The 25,877-nt window shown below is 45.6% G+C and overlaps 1 protein-coding gene across 7 annotated transcripts in view; it reads right to left on the bottom strand.

Moving 5' to 3' along the window:
* Nucleotides 1–17,129: 17,129 nt before the first annotated feature.
* Nucleotides 17,130–25,877, bottom strand: part of TNRC6A (trinucleotide repeat containing adaptor 6A) — a 96,408-nt gene continuing 87,660 nt past the window's right edge. For 2 of the 7 annotated variants that reach the window (XM_029220645.1, XM_029220640.1), the window contains 6 exons: nucleotides 25,188–25,328; nucleotides 23,665–23,772; nucleotides 22,217–22,438; nucleotides 20,000–20,070; nucleotides 19,071–19,210; nucleotides 17,130–18,554 (listed from right to left, as the gene is read on the bottom strand). In XM_029220645.1, coding sequence (XP_029076478.1) covers nucleotides 18,179–18,554; nucleotides 19,071–19,210; nucleotides 20,000–20,070; nucleotides 22,217–22,438; nucleotides 23,665–23,772; nucleotides 25,188–25,328 — 1,058 coding nt within the window. In that variant the 3' untranslated portion in view covers nucleotides 17,130–18,178. Of the gene's footprint in view, nucleotides 18,555–19,070; nucleotides 19,211–19,408; nucleotides 19,537–19,999; nucleotides 20,071–22,216; nucleotides 22,439–23,664; nucleotides 23,773–25,187; nucleotides 25,329–25,877 lie in introns of all 7 variants that reach the window. The other 5 variants (XM_029220642.1, XM_029220641.1, XM_029220643.1 and 2 more) reach the window with 3 other exon arrangements.

Below are 25,877 nucleotides of genomic sequence, written 5' to 3'. Positions count from 1 at the left end.
AGAAATATACATTTGGTCTTCAATCCCATTTCTGGCACAGAGCTCCTAAAACTTTTGGAATTTTCTAATTGACCAGAGTGATAAGGTGTCTTTTGTTTTGTTAATGAGGCTACATTGGGACCTCACCTATGGTTGGGGCCTGGTTACCAGGACAACTAACCAGGTGTTTAGAGGGTTGGAACTTTCAGTCCCACCCTCTGGCCACTGGGGAAGGGAGAGGGGCTGGAGGTTGAATCAGTCACCAATGGCCAATGACTTAATCAATTGTGACTCTGTAATAAAGCCTCCATAAAAAATCCCAAAGGACAGGGTTCTGAGAGCTTCTGGGTTGATGAGCACGTGGAGATTTGGGGAGAGTGGTGCTTTTGGAGAGGACATGGAAGCTCCTGGCCCCTTCCCCATGCCTTGCCCTGGGCATCTCTTCCATCTGTCTGTTCCTGAGTTATATTTTTTATAACAAACTGGTTATCTAATAAGTAATATGTTCCTCTGAGTTCTGTGAGCCACTCTAGCCAATTAATCAAACCTGAGAGGGGCTTCCCTAGCGGTGCAGTGGTTAAGAATCTGCCTGCCAATGCATGAGACACAGGTTCAATCCCTGGCCCAGGAAGATCCCACATGCCACGGAGCAACTAAGCCCGTGCGTCACATCTACTGAGCCTGCGCTCTAAAGCCCGCGAGCCACAACTACTGAGCCTGCACTCTAGAGTCCATGAGCCACAACTACTGAGTCTGCGTGTTGCAACTACTGAAGCTCGCGTGCCTAGAGCCCGTGCTCCACAACAAGAGAAGCCACTGCAATGAGAAGCCTGCGCACCACAACAAAGAGTAGCCCCCGCTCGCCGCAACCAGAGAAAGCCCCGCACACAGCAACGGAGACCCAACACAGCCAAAAATAAAAACAAATAAATTTATATATAAAACAAATCAAACCTGAGGAGGGGGTCTTCGAAACCACTGATCTAGAGCCCGTGAGTCAGAAGCACATGAAGACCTGGATTTGCAATTGGCGTCTGAAATGGGGTAGGAGGTGGAGGGGGGCAGTCTTGTAGGACTCAGCCCTTAACCTTTGGTATCTGATGCTACCTCCAGCTAGGTAGAGTCAGAATTGAGTTGAATTGGACACCGTGCTGGTATCAGAGCATTGCTTGGTGGCCTGGGGAGGGGGGGCTGGGGAGAGGGACCCACACGCTGATATTGGTCCCAGAATCTTACCCAGTATCCCCAGGGCACACCCTCTGCTAGACTGGAATCCAGGCTGAGCTCCGCAGGAGGTCATGATTCCTTCCTGTATTTTCTACAGCCTTTTAGAAACACTCTTTCATCCACCCACACACTATAGTCTGGTGTTGCTATTTATAGCAACAACTGAAAAGAGCAAACCCTAAAAACACTGAAATAGGTGAGTTTTCCTGACCAGCAGGCAAGGGTGGTGCAGTGAGCCCAGTTGGGGGATAAAATGGGATACATTTTTTTAACTTAGTAGCTGTGAGACCTGGGTGCAAACTGATGTTCACACGCCTGCTTGGCAGGAGATGAAATGAGGATGAAACAAACGAGATGCCACAGAGAAACACCTCTAGTAGAAGGTGCTTTGTCAATGCTGGCTCCTTCCCTCTGCCTGAACATAAGCCCCAGTTACCTGTGTGCTGCCTGCCTTACGTTTAGTTGCCACTGGGAATCTCAAGCCTTATTCTTTCTCTTTATGATGGCTTCAACCAGGAAACACTGAGCATTCTCCCTCTGTTTCAGGTTATGTTTGTTCTCTGCTCCCAGAGTCACGTTTCCCACAGATCTGTGACTTGGGTGGCCTTTCATCTGCAGCGGCTGCAGAACAGCGAGCAGCTTAGGAGCCCAGAGACGGGGGCAGGCAGACCCCAGCCTCCTTCTGGTTCCTCTGCTGCCAGCTGTGTGTCCTTGTGTAAATGACTTAAGTGCTCTGAACCCAGGTTTTCTCGTCTGAAAAAGGGGATGTCATAAGAATAGTCCCGAGCCGTTTTACCAGGAAGACTCAATGATTTAATCCATATAACATTCTCCATAGTACTAAGATGCTATTTATTTCTTTTTTCCTCTCATTATTTCATGAATGCCCAGTTGAGTTCCTGGAAAACTACAAGACCTGAGGCGTCACGACAGACTGAATGCAGAAGCAGATGTCGGCATCCAGCTGTCTTCTATTCAACCAGTCATTAAAGAGATTTTCAAATGTGTAAAACAATGCCACTCTTCTCACTAAATCTTTTGGGAAAATATGGTTGTTTTTCATAAAGATGTTATTTACTTAACATGCAAAGGGTTTGTTATTGTTCTTCTAAAATTAATTAATATTTTAAATTGTTTCTTCATTTAAACACCTAATTTGGTAAATATCTCTACCTATAACCCACATCAATGAAATGAAGGTGTTCTTCCTTATAATGGGATCCTGAGACAAAAAGTTTGAGAATCCCTGCGCTGTGACAAACTTGATAGGAGCCTGTGGATCTGGGAAAACTCTTGGGAATGGTCTGTCTAAACCCAAATCCATATAATTCATTAAAAGGTGTGTTCTGATCAAGTGGACCCTACATGGGAAGCCTATTCGTGGCCATAGGGTCTGTGGGAGAAAGTTGTTTGTAACTCAGGAGACCTTGCCGGTCAGTGTATAGTGTGGATCGTTAATGAATCAACAAGGATTCTCCTTAATCACTAAACACTTTAACAGCAGGTCATCTGTGACAGCGAGGTTGAAGTTTGGTGTGTGACATGGACACACTTGGAGATTATTGGAGTGGAACAGGATCCCATGAAAGCCAGCCTGACCAACACTGCCCCCACTGCCCCACCAGACACTGCACGAGTCTGGGTTACAAGAGGTGGTTGTAGAGACAGCCCATGGTCATTGCCATCATGTGAGTTCCAGCCTGGGGCCAGCCGTATGGCTTGTACTTGAGTCCCTGGGCTCTGCCTCCAGTGTTTGTTTAAATCCTCGTTCTACGAACTTGGTGGCTTACAGCCGCCTCTCTGCTTTTCTGTGCTGTGCCTCAGTCTCCCTCATTTGTCAAGTAGTTCGGGTTGTCGTAGGGATTAAATAAAAGAATTATTTGAAGTAGTGACTGGCCAGCACAATCTGCCCTTCTCCCTCCCTGTATGACATGTGAGAGGGGGTGGAACGAGAGGGGGTGTGATCTAGGCGATTTCTGTCTCCCTTGCTTAAGAGAGAGCCATTCTTTCCTGCCTTCCTGCTGGTCAGGGTGGGGATGAACCGGAGTGACGTTGGAGGCACATGTGGAAGCCAGAACTGCTGCCAGCAGCCTGGATTCCTGGTGAAGCAGAGAAGCCGCCAACGTGGAGCCTCCCGTGGATGGAGAAATGAAACAGACAGTGTTGCAGGAAGGGGGACCCCTTCCAGGGCCTGAGAGTGGACTCTTTTCTAACACTCGGAAATGAATAGTGCTGAATAAGCAACAGACTTTATTGGGAAGGGGTGCCTGGGTGGAGGGCAGGAGGGTAAGGGAACCCAGGAGAACTGTTCTGCCACGTGGCTCGCAGTCTCGGGTTTTATGGTGATGGGGTTAGTTTCCAGGTGGTCTCTGGCCAATCATTCTGACTCAGGGTCCTCCCTGGTGCCATGTGCATGCAACTGCTCAACCAAGATGGATTCCAGCAAGAAGGATTCTGGGAGGTTGGTAGGACATATGGACTGGCATCTCCTCTCTCCTTTTGACCTTTCCCGTATTCTTCCTGTTGGTGGTGGCTTGTTACTTGTGTTCCTTACCAGGATCTCCTGTCGTAAAATAACTCATGTAAATTGTTACTGTCTTTGCCTGGCCATGGCGGGCAGTTTCAGTCAGTGTTTCCCCTAACAAGAGTTTGGAGCAGAGAAAGGTTTATTGCAGGGCCAAGCAAGGAGAATGGGTGGCTCGAGCTCAAGAAACCTGAACTGCCCAATTTTTTTTTTTTTTTTTTTGGCCAGGCAGTGCAGCATGTGAGATCTTAATTCCCCAACCAGGGATCTAACCCATGCCCCTTGCAATGGAAGCACAGAGTCTTCACCGCTGGACTGCCAGATAAGTCCTCCCCAGTGGTTTTGGGGTAAAGTTTTTATAGGCAAAATTTGGGGTGAGGGCTGCAGGGTGTGTGACTTTCTTCTGATTGGTTGGTGGTGAGGTAACAGGGAGGTGCTCCAGAGATCTTGCTCTCAGCCTAAAATTGCCATCCTCCACCAGGTTGGGGGCCTTAGTTCTGCAGAAGAACTCAAAGATATTGTTATGTATGTTCCTTGCAGAGGAACCAGGACCCTGCCCCATGGCTGCACTATTGTTTCTTGACTGCTCCCTCCTTTGTTTCTGCATTATTTCCCTTCCCTGATTAGCAAGTTTTGCCCTTGCTCTCTGCCCTTTGGAACTCAGGGAAGGTCATGGAGGCTAAATGAAGCCTATTTCCTACAAACAAGAAACGGAACACACAGAAGGGATTTGTACCCGGGAGCCCCACAGGGTCCTGCTCAGTTCCACCCACCAAATATGGCCCCCTGCTTGCTTTTGTAAATAAGGTTTTATGGGAACACAGTCATGCCCATTTATTTGCATATTGTTTCTGACGGCTTTTGTGCTACGGTGGTAGAGTTGAGTACTTGTGACAGAGACCATATGGGCTGTAAAGCCTAAAATATTTACCATCTGGCTCTTTACAGAAAACTTTTGCTGCCCCCTGACCTACAGCACCACTCAGTGAGTTAGTGTCCCCAGAGTTTAGGGCACTAACAGGAAAGATTTTCATCCCCAACTTTCCCTCTCAGAAGATAGCACAACCCTCTGGTTGGGGAAATGTGAGTGGAAAGAAATGTAATCCAAAGCAACTCTCTGGTAAGAAAGATAAGCCATTCTCAGAAACCCTTCAGGGGACTTCCCTGGTGGTCCAGTGGTTAGAACTCTGCCCTTCCACTGCAAGTTCGATCCCTGCTTGGGGAACAAAGATCCCACAAGCTGCTTGGTGCAGCCAAAAAAAAAAGGCCCTCCAGTCTGGCTAACAAGCCATGAACATCAGTATGGTTATTTTGAGGCTTTTAATGTAAATATAATCCTTCTATATCTTTATCAGATCCATTGAGAAAGGCAACAAACAGGACAGGATTGTGACCAAAGCAATCTCTAGAGACTTCTCTCTGTTACATGCTTTCATACTTAAAATCTCAAAATAGTATGCTGAGGGGAAGAAGCCAGAAAAAAAAAGAGTACATACTGAATGATTCGGTTTACACAAGATTCTAGAAAATGTAAATGAATCTGTTGTGACAATAGATTAACATTTGCCTGGGGGTGGGGATGGCAGGACAGAGGGATACTACAAAGGGGAACAAGCAAATTTTGGAGGTGATGGATCTGTTTATTAGCTGGATTGTTGTAATTGTTTTATCAGTTACACCTTTGTCAAAACTCTTCCCATTGTACATTTAAATATGTGTCCTTTATCTTAAGCCATTTATACTTCAACAAAGTTGTTTTTAAAAAGTATGAGTCTTAAATATCATATCACTTATATGTGGAATCTAAAATATGGTACAGATGAATCTATATATAAAACAGAAACAGACTCACAGATATAAAAAAAACCTTACAGTTACCCAAGGGGAAAGTGGGGGAGGGATAAATTAGGAGTTTGGGATTAACAGATATACACTACTATATATAAAATAGATAAACAACAAGGTTCTAGTGTATAGCACAGGAAACCATATTCAATATCCTGTGATAAACCATAATGGAAAAGAATATGAAAAAGTATGTGTATATATATATATAACTGAATCACTTTGCTGTATACTTGAAACTAACACAACATTGTAAATCAACTATACTTTAATTAAAAAAAACAAAGAGAACTCAGATTGAAAAAAAAGTGTGTCTTAAAAATAGAATAAAACAAAATAAAAAGTATAAGTCTTCTGTAAATGTGTTCTTATGGAGAAACACAGACCAATGCAACATAAAAGGGAAGCAGTGAGGATCTCTTTCCAGTTCTTCCTCTACAAACTTCCAGAAGGAGATGGTTAATCTCCACTGTTCAACCACATCGCCCAGCCAGGATTCCTTTTCTATGCTTCCCGCTGTGCTCTGTGTCCCAGAAGGCTGACTTCAATGAGCTGTATCTCCTGGCCTCCTTTGCTTTCTGGCCTCCAGTTAGATTTGGCCAATGGGAGGCACCAGCAGGAGATCAGAGGGTAGAGAAGAGTGGTCGGGGTAATTTGTCCCTTCCCCTGGGCCACACTACCCCTGATCCCTTGCTGCATCCCTGCGGTCCTGGCAGTGGCTTCGTTCTTCCATGGCCACTGCTCCGCAGAAGCTGTGTAACATTATTCCCTCCTTCTTTCCAGTCTAGGAATAACTGTTCCCCACAGTGACTATACCACTATACCAACCCTTGTTGGTACCCCTAACCCCGCCTAAATCTCAATAAACAGTCCCTTTATTACGGTATCTCTGGTTAAATTCTTTACACTCTGATATCTCTTTCATGCCGGAACCCTGACTCACAAGGCTTCCCACTGTCTGTGGGATAAATTCCATCTGACACACTCTGTTGGGATTATTCTCCTCTCCTCGGTTCCTGGGACCTTGGGTGTGAAATTCTACCTTTTACTTACTTGTTTGTTTATTTATTTATTTTGGCATAAGTTTAGTAGATTTTCCAGGAGAAAGGCTTTCCTGGGTCTAGCTGTCTGCTCTTCTAAACAAAGGTTAAAAAAAAATTTTTTTTTCCTGCAGGCCATGGGGAGTGGTATCTTTAAACACCCTCTTGAGTGTGAGCTACAGAAACCCAACTCAAACTAGCTTATGCAAAAATGTTGGTTCACACAACTGGAATATTCCAAGCTTCAGGTCTGGTAGGATCCAGTGTCTCACATCATGTCATCGGGCCCTGATTTCAGAGGCAGTGATTTCTGGTCTTGTCTTTGCTCTCAAGCAGCCTTCTTCTCCACCATGGTCTTGAGAGGCTCCAGCTAACATCCACTCAGGTTCAAGTCCAGTAGGAAATGAAGATTCCCCAACAGATTTGACAACAGTCCTAATGGTCCTTGGCCTGACTCTTATTGGTCCACACTGGATCACATGCCTATTCTTGAACCAATCACCTGAGCCACGGAACGCAAGATATTTTTCCCTGCCGTCCTTGAGTTGTTGCCAAAGAAAATCAAGGTTGGTATTTCTAGAAGAAGGGGAAAGGTGTGCTGGACAGACAAAACCAATGCACATCCACCCCCTTTGCTCATTGGTTCATTATGAGGATTGAGTGAAAAGTGCTTGGCTGGGGCATGGTTTATGACGGGCTCTCCCACAAACATGTGGCTATATCCTTTCCCTCACAGAAATTGAATACCCCAAATCCCTTCCGTGAGAGGGTAGATGTGCCCAAGAATGCAGACAGTCCTATGTCACCTTTCTGTAACTCCTTTCTATCACATAATCCCCTGAGGAGCCATACCCTCCTGTGAACCATTCCAGACTCTTTCTAAAACTAAGCAATGTAGACATAGAATGCATGTGTGACCCATCAACTTTATTTTCGCCCCAATAAAAATGAGATAATCCTAATAGGGTTTTCTGTAACTGTACTTTTTTTCACTTAACTATGTCAGAGATGCCTTCCCGTAGTGGCTTATCCATATCTATCTCATTGTCTTAGTGGCTGAATATTGCAGCTTCTGGATAAACTATAGTTTATTTAACCAGTCCTTTCTTGGAGCAAATACTGCTGATGTCACCCAATATCGAGTTTCCACTTTTTCACTAATAACAGAACACTCACATTGTCTATGGGGACATGACATTCCAAATAAAGACTACAAGTCACAGCCCCCCAGCTCGGCGTGATTAAGTTCTGCCTCGTGGGAGGTGAGCATAATTGAGGCATCGACATGGGGGTCCTGCCCTTAAAGAGAAGGGGCATGTACTCTCCATGCCACTGTATCTCTTCTTGCTGGCTGGGATGTGACCAAGGGAAGGAGATATCTCAGGCCATGCAGATGAGAGAAACACTGCAAGCATGGAGGGAACCTGGAGTACCAGCCCTGACTCCTGGCAGCCAGACTGCTCAGTGACAGAGAAGCTACAGCAACATGGTCCTGTTAGTGAAGCCACTGCTCTTTGGGGTCTCTAGTCCAGCGGGTGAGCCAATACCCTGAATATGTGGTCCTCCAACCAGCATCAGCATCACCTGGCTACACCTCAGACCTCGGGACTCTGACTCTGCCTTTTTTTTTTTTTTTTTTTGCGGTACGCGGGCCTCTCACTGTTGTGGCCTCTCCCACCGTGGAGCACAGGCTCTGGACGGGCAGGCTCAGCGGCCATGGCTCACGGGCCCAGCCGCTCCGCGGCATGTGGGATCTTCCCGGACCGGAGCACGAACCCGTGTCCCCTGCATCGGCAGGCGGACTCTCAACCACTGCACCACCAGGGAAGCCCTCTGACTCTGCCTTCTAACAAAATCTCCAGGCGAGTCCAAGCACTTTAAAGTTTTAAGACAGATCTGATATCCTTAATGAAGGGCGGTTCCACTGTCTGCAGTTTTCTATTACAAGCAAGGTTGCAGTGACAATTGTGGTCAACGTCCTCTCCTAGACTGGAATCTCTCTAGGTCAGATCCTAGGCGTGGGATTGCTGGTCCATGGAAGACGGGCCTTTACAAAAGGTTTTCAGAGTATTTGTTTGGCTGTTTTTGATTTGGTTTTGTTTTGTTGTTTTTTTTAAGATTTAAGAAGTTTCTAGTGGGAAAGCCTGCTAATCTCAGAAAACCTTACTTCTCATACCTTCTTCTAGAAAAAGGGAAATCACGGTATGCCCCCTGGTGGCTGTCTTCTTCATTTACAGGCAAGTGGGTCCAGGGCTAAAAGACCTTGCAACCCCAAACCCGCCAAGGGTTAGTAAACCCAGAGCAAATGAGGATTATGCTCTCACCAGGGCTGACTGGGTGCCTTCAAGGCTACTCCCCACAAGAACCGCTGCAGTGGTCATGCAAGCAAAGGGCTGTATGCAAGAGGACTGACACGCCAGTGCAAGACTGACAAAAAGAGTCCGAAAAGAATGGCTAGATGGAAACATAATTGTTGCACAACAAACCACACATATAAAAAATGTCCAATGCTTCCCTGGTGGTCCGGTGAGTAAGACTCTGCTCTCCTTATGCAAGGGGCTTGGGGTCGATCCCTGGTCGGGAACTAGATCTCGCATGCCGCAACTAAGAGACCTGGTGCAGCCAAAATAAATAAATAAATACTTTTTTTTTTTTAAGTCCAATGGATGAGTTTTTTTTAAACTTAAGTATAGTTGATGTAAATATTATATGTTTCAGGTTTACAACACAGTGATTCACAATTTTAAAGGTTACACCCCGTTTACAATTATTATAAAATATTGACTATATTCCCTGAGACGTACAATATATCCTTGTAGCTTATATATTTTATACATAGCAGTTTGCACCTCTTAATCTCTTACCTCTACCTTGCCCCTTCTTTCTCCCCACTGGTAACCACTAGTTTGTCCTCTGTATCTGTGAGTCTATTTCTTTTTTGTTATATTCACTAGTTTTATTTTTTATACTCCACAGGTAAGTGATACCATGTGGTATCTGTCTTTCCCTGTCTGACTTATTTCACTAAGCACAATACCCCTCAAGTTCATCCATCCATTTTTTACAAATGGCAACATTTTATTCTTTCTTATGGCTGAGTAGTATTCTACTGTATCAATATATATATCCCACATCTTCTTTATCCATTCATCTGTTGGCGGACACTTAGGTTGCTTCCATATCTTGGCTAGCGTAAGGGATGAAATAAAATTTATATTTTAAGCAAGACAAGAAAAATTAAACAAAGCATTCTCTGTGTTTTCTTGGGCCTCTTCCCTCCCTCCCTCCCTAAGGTGCAGTGTGCATCTGCGTTACACATTAACCAGAGCTCCTCAAAGATGGGAGTGCCTGCTCAACCATAAAAATCAATTTTTTTCTTTCTTCTGACACTAGCAATGTAAATTCTTAAAAGAATAGTGTTCTGTCCCAACTCTGCAGGGGGTCATGATGACCTGCTTCTCGCCTTGTACATGCTTACTTGGACTATGTATCCTTGGTGAACTTTATGTAAAATGGTCAGTATGTCATTTTGATGTATGGTCCTTAGTCTCGAAAATGTGTACGACTGCGTTTGGCTTCTAACAGGCAAGTTAGCTCTCAGAGCTTTCTAAGAGTCTGTTTCCTGGGTTATAATCCTCAATTTGCCTCAAATAAAATTTTTTTCTCCTTAACTTGATTGTTAATTGAATTTTCGTCGAAATAAGTAATGCTGCTATGAACATTGAGGTGCACGTATCTTTTCAAATTAGTGTTTCTGTTTTTTTTGGGTATATACCCAGGAGTGGAATTGCTAGGTCATGTGGTAGCTCTGTTCTTAGGTTTTTGAGAAACCTCCATACTGTCTTCCACAGTGGCTGCACTAAGTTATGTTCCCTCCAACAGTGTACAAGGGTTCCCTTTTCTCCACATCCTCGCCAACATTTGTTATTTACAAATAACTTTTTTTTTGCGGTACGCGGGCCTCTCACTGTTGTGGCCTCTCCCGTTGCGGAGCACAGGCTCTGGACGCGCAGGCTCAGTGGCCATGGCTCACGGGCCCAGCCGCTCCACGGCATGTGGGATCCTCCCGGACCGGGGCACGAACCCGTGTCCCCTGCATCGGCAGGCGGACTCTCAACCACTGCGCCACCAGGGAAGCCCACAAATAACTTTTTGATGATAGCCATTCTGAGAGATGTGAGGTGATACCTCACTGTGATTTTGATTTGCATTTCTCTCATGATTGGCAATGTTGATCATTTTTCATGTGCCTGTTGGCCATCTGTATGGCTTCTTTGGAAAAATGTCTATTCAGGACTTATGCCCATTTTTTAATTAGGTTGTTTGTTTTTCTGATGTTAAGTTGTATGAGCTGCTTATATATTTTGGATATTTACCCTTTGTCAGTCATATCATTTGCAAATATGGTTGTCTTTTCATTTTGTCGATGCTTTCCTTTGCTATGCAAAAGCTTTTAAGTTTAATTAGGTCCCATTTGTTTGTTTTTGCTTTTATTTCCTTTGCCTTAGGAGACAGATCCAAAAAAATATTGCTACGGTTTATGTCAAAGACAACCAATAAGTTTTGACATATGCATGCACCTATGAAACCATTGACACAAGAAAATATCCAACATCCCCTGAAGTTTCCTAGCACCCACCCCACCCCCAGACAGTCAATGATCTGTTTTTTGTCTCTATAGATTAACTTGCATGTTCTAGAATTTTATATAAATGGCATTATGTAGCATGCACTCTTTTTTGTTTGGAGTTTTTCACTTAGCATCATTATTTTGAGATTCATCCATGTTGTTGGGTTTATCTATAGTTATAGTTCCATTGTATTGATTGATCAATTGATTTTTTAATTTTTTTAATTAAAACATTTTAATTGAAGTATAGTTGATTTACAATGTTGTGTTAATTTCTGCTGTACAGCTAAGTGATTCAGTCATACATATATATACATTATATATACATTCTTTTCCATGACAGTTCTCTTGTATGGATATACCACAATTTGGTTTTTTATAAATTTATTTTATATTTTATTTTTGGCTGCGTTGGGTCTTCATTGCTGCACACGGGCTTTCTCTAGTTGTGGTGAGAGGGGGCTACTCTTCGTTGTGGTGCGTGGGCTTCTCATTGCAGTAGCTTCTCTTGTTGCGGACCACGGGCTCTAGGCGCACAGGCTTCAGCAGTTGTAGCATGCAGGCTCAGTAGTTGTGGCTGGCGGGCTCTAGAGCGCAGGCTCAGTAGTTGTGGTGCACGGGCTTAGTTGCTCCACAGCATGTGGGATCTTCCTGGACCAGGGATCGAACCTGTGTCCCCTGCATTGGCAAATGGATTCTTAACCACTGCACCACCAAGAGAAGTCCAAAATTTATGTTGGTTTTTAAAAGGGTAAAAAGCAAAGCTCGCCCTAGCTGTTGTGAGGAGGGTGGACTGTGGGGCTGGAGCAGACGCTGGGAGAAGAGAGAAGTGGCTCCAGCAGGAGATGTCCGGGCTGAGGTCGTGGGGCTGAGGATGGAGAGATGGTCAGATTAAGGATCTCTTTTGGAGGAAAAGCAGATGGATTTTGGATGTTGGGGGTCAGAGACTGAGCTAGTAGGTGGTCTGATGAGAATTTCAACCCAGAGTGGTCTAATTCCAAAAGCCATGCCCTTAACCGATAAAGGTTATTTTACATACTCTCCCCCTCTCTCTTTTTTTTTTTTTTGGCCACACAGCATGCTGGATCTTAATTCTCCAGCGAGGGATGGAACCCATGCCCCCTGCAGTGGAAGCACGGATGGAGTCTTAATCACTGGACCAGCAGGGAAGTCCAAATGGTACCTACTCTCAAGGGCATGGGTGGGCCCATGGGAAGAGCTTTCCCTCTGCCATGTTCCCTGGGCCTTAGGCACTCAGGAAATCCCACTTCTGCCCATCACCTGAACAGCTACTTATGTAACTAAGATGGTCTTTATTTTTTATTATTTTTTTAAAAATAAACTTATTTATTTATTTTTGTGTTGGGTCTTTGTCGCAGTGTGCGGGCTTCTCATTACAGTGGCTTCTCTTATTGTGGAGCACGGGCTCTAGGCGCGCGGGCTTCAGTCGATGCAGCACGCGAGCTCAGTAGTTGTGGCTCGTGGGCTCTAGAGCACAGGCCCAGTAGTTGTGGCGCACGGGGTTAGTTGTTCGGTGGCATGTGGGATCTTCCTGGATCAGGGATCGAACCCGTGTCCCCTGCATTGGCAGGCGGATTCTTAACCACTGCACCACCAGGGAAGCCCCAGGGGTTGATTTCTAAAACTATGAAATCAGCGAAAACCCAGGTGGTTCAGTGATATGGTGAAACTGAGCAGGACCCTGTGGGGCTCCTGGGCACAAAAGCCTTTCTGGGTCCCCCATTTCTTTTTTTTTTTTTTTTTCCCCATTTCTTGTTTGCAGGAAAAAGGCTTCATTCAGCCTCCAGGCCCTTCCCTGAGTTCCAAAGGGCAGGTTCAAAGAGTTGCTAATCAGGGAAGGGAGGGGATGCAGAGACAAGGGAGGAGCAGCCTAGAAACAATTGTGCAGCCTTGGGGCAGGGTCCCGGTTCCCCCTCAAAGGATACACGTAACAATGTTTTTGAGCTGTGCTGCAGATACTGAAACACCCACCAGGTGGGAGAAGTTAACTGTGTGCTGCTCACAAGCACAGACCCCAGACTGGATGGCTCCAGAAGGTTGATGATACTGACTCCCAATTGCCTCACCATCAACCAATGAGAAGAATGTCCACAAGCTGACCACACCCTCTTGGAACCATTACTATAAATCTCCTCACTGACCCCTCCAGGTCAGGACACACAGTTTTGAGGGCACTAGCCCGCTGTGGCCCCTTTTGCCTGGCAAAGCAATAAAGCTATTCTTTTCTACTTCACCCAAAACTCTGTCTCTGAGACTCAATTCGGTACCGGGTACAGAGGCCAGATTTTGGCTACAACGGTAACATGGTAATGGGGTCCATGAATTGGATTCAGGCTTGCAGACTGTTTAGATCCTGGGATCCAAGTCTGTCCTCTTCTGGAAGTTGCTGGACTGTGGATACAGCTTCCCTCACTATTCAAAGCCCAGCCCTGCTGTACCAGCAGGTTGGGGTGCTTCCCCACCTAGTGAGTCAATGGCTGGCCAGGACAGGGGCACACTGGTCCCTGAAGGCTGAGACAGGGCCCAGAGACTCAGTGTAACCTAGCAGGACCCTATGGGGACCTTCCCCCAGATACTCTGCTTTAGCTCCTCCATGAAGTACCTAGATAATGGTATTTGATGGAAATTTCCTGGGTTGTTCTGCAGACGTGAAACTGCCCCCCACCAAATGGAAGATGTTAACTACTTGATGACCATGAGCACATAGCCCCAGGCCTCCTGGAGCCTAAGGACTGATAAAGTTAACCCCTGTGATACCGCCCTGTTCCCTCACCATCAGCCAATCAGAGAATTGTACACGAGCTGATCGGTACCCTGGGACCCCCGCTCCCTCACCTGGCTTTTAAAAATGCTTTGCTGAAACCCTTGGAGCTTGAGGCTTTTTAAGGCATGAGCCACCTTGTCTCCTTGCATGGCCTTGCAATAAACCTTTCTCTGCTCCAAACTGACGTTTTAATTTGTTTGGCCTCACTGTGCGTCGGGCACGTGAACTTGTGTTAACATCAGGACTGGGAAGTCACTCTGATGCCCCTTTACCAGAGCAATCTCTGCCACTCAAGTCATCCGGAGCTGGAGCTCTCCAGCCCTGCGTCTTCAATTCAAGTAGGGTTCGTGGGCCTTATCATGGCCCATCTTTCTGAAGCAGCAGAGACTTTTTGAAGAACAGCAGTTTAACTGGCTATTTGAAACATTATTTCTAGGTGAAAATGGGTATCACGGAGCCAAATGCAACATTCATATGCAGCTTTAACCTGAAGTGAAGAGTTCAAAACTCTGCCCCCAGATCCCAGAGAGATCCACATCTTCTATCCTCTCCTTAACTTTGGGAGTGTGTTGGGGGACAATTTGAGCCACACTGTACTAGGACTTTGTGTTTCCTGTTCTAGGGCCAGGCTGGGGTGCTCTGAAAATGAGAAAACACGTACAAACACTAGGTATGTAGAGAAGCCTTTAACATACTGTTACTGTTATCCCCTCCCCCCAGGACCCTGCAAACACCTACTCAGAGGCAGGGCCAAAGCCCTGGTCTCTGTAAGGGGCTCTCAAGTTTCATCTGGGTGGTTTCTGGCTCTCATCTGGGGACCCCGCCGCTCACATCTGAAATCAAAGGATCGGCTGGAAAAGATCTAAGTTTTGAAGAGGGAAAGTCAGTCCAGTCCCAATGCATGCAAATTATCTCTCAGCCAAATATTAAGCCAGCTTGCTCAGTGCAACCTCCTCGTCGCTCCCGTCTTGATTCAGCTATCTCCTCCTTCGGCTCAGTCGTTACCTTAACACTACTTAGACCCCACCTGTCAAGAACTTCACCTCCACCTTCCCTGGTTCATCCACACTCACAGTTGAACAGCACGGCACTACCACAATTTTTGGTCCTCAAATGTCAACCGGCAACAGCTGTTATCCCTTCAATATCTACTCAGCAACTACTGTGTGTGTGACCACGTGGATTACGAAGACTAGCAAGAGATTATACATTGGCTGCAGCTCATTCATCAACAGCAATGATCACAAAGGGGACCATGGTTTTGAAGCAAGCACCAACGGGAGGACGCACCTAAATTTGACCCGGGTAAGCTGAACCCAGTGATTACTGTCTTTGAGGGGAAGGCAGGGTTGGGCAGGCCTACAGGGGAAGGAGAGTGGAGCCACAGCGGCAAGGCACAGCAGCTCAAGATGTCTAGAGCTAAGACACATCCAGGGGCACGGAAGCTGTGTGGCCCTTGCGAGCTATATTTGGAGATGCGTGACTGGACGTGTTACAATGTTTAGATCAACTCTTACAGGCTGTTAGTGACTTGAGGTCACAGAGCCAGGGGAATGTCACGGTCAAACTAATGGCCTGGACTAAGGACTAAGGGACGGGCAGTTGGGAGAGATTAAGAAAGATTTAGGAGTAACACAGTCGCTTAGGGACCAGAGCTGTTGTATTTAAGGACTAGGCAAACACCAAACCACTTTTTAATTTTTTAAATCAAACACTTTATTTTCACATAACAAGCGCAAAAAACTCCCAAACACTTTAACAATACAATTAACGCAGTTATGAAGTCAATTATATACTACTCAAAGCCCCCAAAGGTCAATCAGCTTAACGTTCCAAACATTTCCAGACGTGGTTTTTCAAAGCTACCTTTGGTTTTTGGAAAAACCAGTATGGAAGTCAATATACATTGAATGCATTGAACAACATTTGCTTATATTAAGGTGTCCACCAACATTAGCTTACACCTGGCAAGTTGGAGCATGATCTGAAGTCATACACTGAAATACGTACACAGGTTCTGCCCCGGAGCTCCTGCAGTGAGGAGGGAGGAGGGCCGTGAAGGGGGAAGAAAAAGGCCAGTCCAGGCTGTGGCATTTCTCGTTGTGTAGCAGAGGTATGAGAGTTTAACACTAGAAGACTGTCAAGTCATTAAGCTTCATGTTCCAAATGGTCTCTTGCTGAGGCTTGAGATGGGCACAAATGGTGGGGAAGATGAGTCACAGAAGAGTTTTGAGCGACAAGATCCCAAAGATGCTCAGAGGGCCGGAAGGAGCAAGCGACAGTTTCCCACTGTTCTCACATTATTTCAGGGTGAAATTGTGTATAAGTTCGGATAAAATATTCAAATATTTGCTTAGATTTTTACCAGTTGCTCTATGAGAACCCTCATACATAGCAACTTTGAAACTTTCATTATAAAAAAGAGCGTACAAATAAATTCACAAAAAAGAGACAATTAATGTTGAGCAGCCAAAAAGTCATGGTTTATTATATCTGAAGAAATTTCATAATTCAAACACAACCAAACTGTACATTTTACAATCACATTCTATTTGTAAACAGTTAAAAGCCACTGACTTCTTTTGCATCTTAGGACACAAACAGTTAGAATCAAGGCAATGAAATGATGGCAAATTCTGTACTGTTAAAATTTTTACCCTTGTTTAGTCTCTCTTCTTTGACTAAGCAAGCATTATAATACCATTTGTGGGCAAGAGAGGGGAAAGGAGAGAAAGAAATTTTAAAAATGGTGTAACTCGTTAGTTTGCAACAACATTTAAAATTTTCTTTATACAACGAACAATTCTGTAAGCCCAATACCTTGGTTACAGTATGCATAGTTACTGATTTCGGCTTTAAGGTACAACAGTTAAACATTAACACAGTCACAAGAGAGCAGAAACATATAGAGCCACTTGATGGGATTACAAAAAAATTATTACCTACTGATTATTAGCAAACCATCACCACTCACTAATAAAAAGACAGCATCTGAAAGCAGAATCTCAAACTCCAGCTTTAAGCGTTTTTTTGTTTTTTGTTTTTTTTCTTTTTGGCAGAGAAGATTCTTTAACAGAGCAATATGTAGTATCAGTGCTAAAAGTTGGGGTTTTTCTTTTTTTCCTATAAGAAACTACAAGGAGGGTGTTTTTTTTGTTGTTTTTTTTTTTTTTTTTAAACTGGGGAACTGGTTTTCCTGAGAACCATGCTCTTTGATTTAGGACAGGAATAGAAAAACAAAAGAACATGGCCAAATGCTGCTCCTTTTTCCCAGAGATAGAAAGCATCTTTTAAATCATCCTCCATTTTTTTTTTTTGTCTTTTAATTTTTTTTTTTAAATGATGGAAGAGTAAACATTTTTTTCTCAAAAAACAAACAAAAAAATCTGTAAACAAGAAGGTTCAACGTGGGAACCTTCAAAACAAAATGGAAAGCCTATTCAAAGTGCAGGGCCCGTCCTGGGTGGCAGGTGGGCTGCAAGTCACAGCTGTGGCCACAGTTTTTCAAACTGCAGAGCGAAATTCTTTAGTTTTATAACATGAAAAAACTGGTGCAATACTTTCATTTATAGTCCTAAGTCAGTATCATAACTTGATCTTTTAAACTCCACGATACCACAATAAGGTAGGCAAACATCAAGGCATAGTAGAGAGCGCACACCTTTTAAGAACATCCTTGAGTAAACATTTACACTGGAACAGCTGCCCCCCCATATTGCCGATTAGACGGAGAGAACATCATTCAGTGCAAAGTTAAAAGCTCATACATTATCAGCCCAAAAAAATGGTTTTGCAAAAAGAAAGAAAGAAGAGAAAAAGAATGAATGGGGGGGGAGGGGTAGAAAGGGGAAAATTAAAAAAAAGAACCCAAAGGCTAAACATGATGAATATACACAAGTGAGCTCATTCTATACGGTGTAGCATGTATGGCGCTATTTGGGAGTGTAAATAGATAGATACCTTTTCACATTATAATATTGGCCTGCATGATTCAAGTATTCAAACTGATATGTTTCAGGGAAAACAAAGTGGAAAATGTGCAGAGAATAGCTGTTCCCACAGGTGGCCCTGGCTGCAGGCGGCGAGCCCAACTTAGTGCTCCTTTCTTTCGCGTCTTGAGGTCGCAGTTCTGAGTCGAGTCTACACTGTTACATGGACTCTCCACCCCCACCCAGGTGGTCAACAGAAAGAAAAGCGTTAATGGGGGACGGGCTGCTAATTCCCCGGGGGTCGCTGCTGCTTGGAGGACCCCACAAGCTTGTGGAATAATGTGGGGTCCCCCAGAGGGAAGTGCCATGAAGGTCTCCACAGTTAGTTCCCGACAGCCCAGCACCATTCCAGTGATTGAGATCGGTCCGGCTGGAGAATGAGTGGGAACAGTCGAGGGAGCCCAGCCGGCTCTGGCTGGACCCGAGAGACTGCCAGCTGGGAGAAGGGGTCAGAGACTGACTTTGTGCAAAGAAACGACTGATCTCCTCTTCACTGGCAAGCTCAGCAAGAATAGTAGTGTTCCCCAGTACACACCTGGAGGAAAGAGACACAAGCGGGCTAGCTGAGGGATCTGGGTCAAAGTCACGGTGACACTGTCTCTGCTACAAAAGCAGTGGAGGGCGAGAGGGAGAGGGCGGGGCACACAAGGACCCAGCGTGCCCTCCCTTCCAGCCAGCGTGTGCCCCGGAGGCTGCACACGGCGGGGGCACAGCGCCCAGGGCTCTCCGGGCCCAGCCGTGCCACCCAGTGCTGTTGTGGCATCAAGATCATGTCTTCTTGTCTCCTAACAAGCAATTTAAGGGATTTTCTAGGGCCATTTGGATCTGGTGTGATGCATCCCTTTCTGAGTACTGCCCCTGGAGCCCAAGACACAGTGAGGCTGCAGCTTTTATGAAGCGCTCACTGCGGGACCCCAAGTGCTGGCCCAGAGATGGCACACAGAGTCACCAGCTGCACTTTCATACACACAAGGGAGCCCTAACGAGAGAATTCCAAACTTGCAATCCCGAGGGCATTTTCCAGGTGCCATGCGCAGAACGGCCAACTTACATGTGCAGAGACTTCTGTGCCTTCACTACCTCTTCCTTTGAACTGTAACGGACCAAAGCGTTTCCCTGCGGGAGGTTCAGGTGGAATGTGATCAGTGGGCCATGCTGCATGCACAGAGTGCGCAGAGTTGAGCCGTCAATCTAGGAAACAGAGCGCGGGAGCTGCCAGTTAGATGCACCGCCATGAAGACTGTCCAGGTAGGTTGTCCCAGGCTGGGACTCTGGTCCTTTCTCTCTTGCCCAAGGTTCTTCACTCCTGGTGCCACTCTTCACTGGGACTCACTGCTGTGACAGGGTACAGTGCCCCCCTCCCCACCTCCACTGGTCCCAGAGCCATACCTCTGTGGCCTCTAGACTCCAGGACATTCCCCAGATCCCCAATTCCTTAGTTAGTCACTGCCCCTGCTGTGGCTTCATGTCTTCTCTCTTCCCTGCCCTGAGGACAGGATGCATCAAGGCACTGCTCCCTGGGGAGGAGGGGGGTGGGCTCTTAACACCCAGCCTCCAGAGGAGGGGGCAGTCCAGGGACTAAGAAAATGTTCTCATCTAAAAGGGCAGACAAGTTTTCTCAAAGTGCAGTACAAGGACCACCTGCATCAAATCCATCTGAATGCCCTTGTAGAAATGCAGATCCCTGACCCTAGCCCAGATATGTACTAAATGAGAGTCTGTGGGGTGAGGCCTAGGACTCTCTATTTTCAGTCAGCTCCCGTGCAGTTTACAGTGTGAAAACCACTGGGTCAGACCACCAGCCTGCCTGAGGCATCTAAAGACCATTCTCTGCTGTTTTCTCTGCCCGGCCTTGACATCTACTCAGCACCACTTTGGAAGGCCTGGGTAGTCCCCATCTCAGACTTAAACCAGAATGCAAACCTTTGCTTCCATGCTACCTGGCGTATCCACATAAGCCAGGATACCTGATGTTCTTACCTGAGGTGTAAGGTTTTTCAGAACAAGCCAATTTGTTATTCTCCCTGAGCTGCTCTCACCCCAGCTGGAACCTAAACAAGGAAGAAAAAGGACAAGTCAGTTTTCCAAGACTGTGGCCTGAATGACTGTTCAGGACAAACATACTCCAGTCAAACTGCAGACATTCAGGAGGATCATCTGGGCTCGTGGCGTCCTTCTCTTCCTTCTTACTTACCTGTGCGTGTACATGAGGTATTTTCTCTGTGGGCCCAAGATGCCAGCTCACTCCAGCTCGGACCAGGTGTTAATTTCTGGGGCACGTGGCTCTGCCTCTGGGTGGAGGGGGCTCAGAGGGCTGCCAGCTCATCACATGGTGGGCTAGTGAACCAAAGGCCAGATGCCTTTGGGGTCTTCCCATTTATAAAGCTAGAACTATCGCAAATGGTAGCCTTCGGGGAATCGCCTCAGCTCACGATGATCTCACGTTATCAACTGATGACTGCATGCACGTCCCACAGGGTGTGAAGTTCGAGGGGATTTAAGAGCTTGCCGTCGTCCAGACATTCCTCGTTTCAGTCTGGGCTACCACAGGGGCTCCACACCTGGCTCTCCTGCCTGGCCCTACAGCATCGTCTCTCCCTCCCAGCAGCAGAGCTTTAAGACATGATCAAGTCACTTCTGTCTACAACTACTTAAAAGCGCCTCAGACCTGATGAGGATGATTATAATTTTTGTGACTTTCTGTTTGAATATTAAAAAAAAAATCCCACAAGGACTCAGAGGCAAAAAATATACAAATCAATTTTCACTGCAAAGTAAAGGAGCTGTTACAGTGGAGGATTCCTGCACTGAACGTCAACATTATGACATAGTGTGCGTGTGTGGTAATTGCAGTCACTGTAGCTTTTGTTGTGGTCATCCATTTACAATGCTTGCTGTCAGTTTACTTATCGCTTGTAAAAATAAAATACAGTGTGTGTGTGTTAAAAAAAAAAAAAAAAAAGAACTTAAAAACAAAAAAAACAGTGCCTCAGAAACACTCCGGGTGGCTTAGGAAGATGGCTGCGTGACACAGCTCGTGCCCACTCAGCTCGCCCTGAACACCACCCCTTGCCAAGCTCCAGCAACTCCAGCAGGAAACCCTTGTGCTTTCCCAGGTCTCTGCGCCTGGCACATGCTGCGCCCTCTGCTGGCCTGGCTGACTCTTACAGGCTTCCTGAGCCCATTCAACTCCACCAACCGCCTGAGGGTGAGGGTGCCACCAGGCACTTAGCTGGCATCCAAAACACATCTGTGGCCTGAAAGAACCACTTACACACGACACCAATTACATTAACTTGCATTCAGTAGCTTAGAACAGACTCATGTGCTTTTTTCACATAATTAAAACTTTCCCCCAAAGGAAACACTGCAAGTTTTATTTCAGCCAATCACCTGTCCAAAGATAAGAAATTATTAATGAGGTTTTACTACAATTTTCAGCCTGGAGGTGAGAAAGTTTGGTGCATTTGAGGGGCGGGGTAGAATGGATGAGCTGGTAGACGAGCTCTGAGTTGTATTTGTGGCTGTGTGTGTTGTGTATGTTGGGGCGAGGCGGGTGGGGACATGATGCCAGTACAAACCCAGTGCTAGTCATTCACGGAAGGAGTAGAGAGGTAAGGGAACCATCTGTCCCAGTCTTCCTGGGACAGTCTGGCTTAGGCCTGTACAGTTAACTAACAGCCCCTTTTCACTCTCAAGCGTCCGTGTTGAATCAGTAAGTTTTATGATCATCCTAAGTACAGGCCAAGCTTTCACCCAAACAGACCCCGTCTTCAAGGCCCAGATGGGCTGCTCCCACCTCCCCAGGCCTGTCAGACGACACTTCTGCTCCATGTGACACGGCATTATGACAAGCCTGCCATGAGCAGGAAGTTACTGTACCTAATAAGATGAGCCCTTGAGGAACTTCTGAAAGAAAGGAGATCCCCATTCCATTAACTTTACCACCGACAGGTGTGTGTCTTTGGGGACATGTAAGTAAACTGGGCAAAATTTAAAATAAAATTTAAGACTCTCAAAAGCATGGCAATTGCAGAAGACAGCAATGAACTAGGAATCTTACGTTAAGTTCTAATCTTACTTTATAGAGGATAATGCAACGGTCTGCTGTTTAGGTCTCCGTTAAACTAGGCTGTTGGTACTGATTAGCGTTCAGCAAATAAACCACATGAAACCACCTTATGCATGTCGTCTTACCTGGGGTATACCTGGCGTCAGAATTTCCCCATCCTCCACCTACACGAAGGGGAGAATTATCCCACGTAGACAAGGGTGGCTTCTGACCAGTCAGTCCCGGAGGTGGGCGGGACGGAGCAGTGATGTTTTTAGGTGGCAAAGGGACCTTCCACAGCTCATGAGCCAGAGAGGTGTTTGTAACTGAACCAGGAGACCATGTCAATTTGGAATCACTATTTCTGGCTACTCAAAGGAAAAAAACAAAAGTGGGAAAGAGGGGAGATAAATGCTTTCAGAAAAGAGAAAATTTAAATAATGACAACACTCATTCCCCCACTAAAAGCAAATCAAACAAACAAAAAAACTTTAAAAAAAACCCAAATCAAACTAAACTGCAGAAGAAACAAAAAGCCAAAAGGAAACTGCTCCCTTGCCTCAAAACAGACTGCCTGTCTCATTAATAGTTTTAAGACCTGTGAGACCCTTAGTCCAGCGTATACAACTACATTGAACACTGCTTTGAGCTGCTCTAAAGTAGCAAGTGGGAACTCCATACCTTAACAACCATAATGAGCTGCTCAGGACCAACACTTAGGCCATTCGATTTTAGCATTGTGTTATTCATTCATGAAAAAAGGACTACAAAAGCAGCCCTAACTCAGGGAATCTTCACAGCAGACATTCGCTGGGGGCTACTCTATGCTGAGCGCTGGGCTGCTGGGCGCTTGGTGTACGCTACCTCTAATCCTCACACACATTTTACTGAGGTTCAGAGAGGTTAAGCAACTTGCCTATGGGTCCAGTGCACAGCCAGGAACACAGAACACTAAACCGAAATAATACCAAAAAAAATGAGAGAGCAGAAGGGGATAGAAAATTTTGTAACTTCTGTCACCATCAATTATTTTTTCTATCTGCTCATAAGGAGCATGTCTTTAAGTCAGCACGTCTCAAAGTGTGATGGGAAGACGGGTCACAACACAGCTTACTACTGGTCTGTGACAGTACAAATGCAGAAATTCAGAGTGAGCGTTTGTAAACTCTTAACAGCAATCTGATGCTGCTGTAACTCCCAAGTGTGTACTCCAGCAACTCGAAGTTCAGGTTTACTGTATTTTACAAAAGTTACCAGTCTGCAAAGGATTGGGCATTAAAAGAATAAAAGGCCCTTCACTACAGACTGTTGAGGACTACTGCTTCGAACTAAATTACATTTAATCTGAGACAGCTCTCAGATGAGAGTGGCTAGTCAGTGAAACCTGATTATTTTAGTAAATGACTACTGGATACAGTAAATTTTAAAAGGGAGCAAATGGTGTTAAAAGTATCTTCCCAGGCTCAGAAATATACTCTCCCAGCTCCCTGAAAAGAAGACTCTGAATCAAAAGGAGAGGTAAACACAACGGCCCGGGCCCCAGGTTCTGCCCCTTCCTCTGCCAGAGCCTTGGCAAACTCAGGACAAGGCCCACCTGAAGTGCTTTGTGCTGTACTGCTGAGGGGAACGTTGTAGTTGGAGGCACGAATGGATGACCAGGCACTAGTTGAAGGCAGCGTGGTGTTCAAGGATGAGGATGACCCTACACAGGAAAAGAGCACAACTGGTCATCCCCAGAGCAGGGGACATGGCATTAGAGAAGAAGCAAAAGCACCCAGTGGACCTGCACCTTAACAGTATGCCAGAGAAAGGAAACAGCCATGTTCAGGGCCATGGGAACGGCACCCATGACTGTAGCTTCCTTCCTGCCTTCAAAACAGCATGTGGAGAGCTTGCTCACTGTTTCCACCGTGGCTCAAGAGGTATCCCTCCCATTCCGGTCTTCTAATAACTGTCTGTGAGAACGCACCCCAACAATGGGATCCAGCAAGAGACAACAGCAGCCCTGCTTCTCAGCAGTGGGCTCCACCAGGGCTCCCAGTCTGTCTCTGAACTCTAATGACTTCTTATTGGGCAGCTCACCAAGGTGCCCTGGCACTGGCACTACCAGTGAGCCAGGCCTTTGTCCTCTCCCATCGTGCCCCACATTCAGTCTCGAAAACCTAGCCTTTCTTCCTATTTTTTAAAAAATCCCCTTGACCACTACCCTAGTTTAGCTCCAGACCCGACCATTATGTGGATCACTGCAACGGCTCCTGCTGCCAGATTCTTTCATTAACCACCAGGCTGTGAGGTTTTATTGCTGGCTCTGTCCCCACGCTCTCCTGTGAAGGCAGCGGCTTTAACTATTCTATACATAGTGGGCTGCTAAACTCAGTCGCTTTAGAATGATGAGGATTCTTATCTTACCACTGTGATCTGGCAAACACCTGTGTTACATTCTGTATTTAACAGAAAGTGCTGTTCTACATTTTCTTTATTACAAACTGTTTAAGGGGACAGCTATGAGGCTGTACGTTACAGAAAGAGAAGAGACCGTCGCTCATTTCATTCACCTTTCTTCTACTGCATGCATGGAGTACTTACAAATGCCTGGGGTGAAAGACAACCACGGGTAGGTGGGAGGAGGATTTCATTGGATAACCCACTAAAAGTGCATCTGGACTGCAGCGACCCTTAAATTTTTCTTATTTTCACTCTCTGGGAGACAAAGAAAGCCAATTCCTTCTCCAGATGAAAGTTCTTTAACACCCAGAGTGTATAAACAAATAATAACATAACATCTTCCGTAAGAAACACCCACTTCTTAATAACCACAATACGGAAACTTGTTATAAAATGGGTAACGAACTTCAGTTGTTAATACAGTTACTGGAAAGCAAGTGTCTGCTGGTCCTTTGTGTTTACCACATCAAGTGATAATAAATCCTCATCATTTTAAAAGTGGCTAAAGAGTCACCTACGGGAAATCGAGAATTCTGTTATCACTGTCACGAGCCCCTTGGAGGTCAGGCGCTGTGCTGTGCTGGAGTGACTCTCGCTGCTCAAGCTTTCACATCTACTTTGAGCCACTGTCCTGCATCACTCAGAAATCCTGAGTCGTATCCGCCTACATACCACTGTTCCTGTCCCTGAGGTGGTCGACTTCCCGCACAGTATTAATTGAAAGATTGTTTATGACACTGCCAGGAGTGACATAAGGGTCAGTTTCAGGGTCAATGTTTGGATAACCTTTCCATGGTTCACCAGGGCGAAATTCTGGAAATAAAAATTTAAAATTAGTTCAGGCTTAATCAGCAGCTGAGAATCCATCAGTAACTACCCAGAAGTTTTATTCCTAAAGTCTATGCAACTATCAAGTATCTCCCAGTACTCTCAAACTATTTTCCAGTACCCTAACAGGCTGACTCAATATCACAATATACTGTTTTTTTATGAATAACTTGCAACTTTTTTCTGGGTTTATACATTCTTAAAAGTAACACTTTAAAGTGCTTTATTACAAATCACAAAGCCACAGCAAGTTGCAGAGGACGAAACAGGTCATAGGTGCATTTCTGGTGATTCCTCAGTAAATGCAAATGCTGTCACCTCTGTCCCCAGACACAGCTAGAGAAGAACAATGAATGAAGGTTTATATCATTCTTCGCGCTGGCCTAATCCCTTTGTGGGACCAACCCCACCTTCACAGAACGGAGCATAAAGGCGCTGGCAGTGGGCCAGGTCACTCATCAGCCCGAGACCTGGGCTCAACTTCCCTTTCGCATTTCTGTGTTCTTCCTCATCCTTCGCGTAGTTCAGTCCAAT

Source organism: Monodon monoceros, unplaced genomic scaffold, assembly GCF_005190385.1.
Source record: "Monodon monoceros isolate NGI ecotype Baffin Bay Population unplaced genomic scaffold, NGI_Narwhal_1 Super_Scaffold_13, whole genome shotgun sequence".
Classification (NCBI taxonomy): domain Eukaryota; kingdom Metazoa; phylum Chordata; class Mammalia; order Artiodactyla; family Monodontidae; genus Monodon; species Monodon monoceros.
This window is presented reverse-complemented; position numbering and strand designations above follow the sequence as displayed.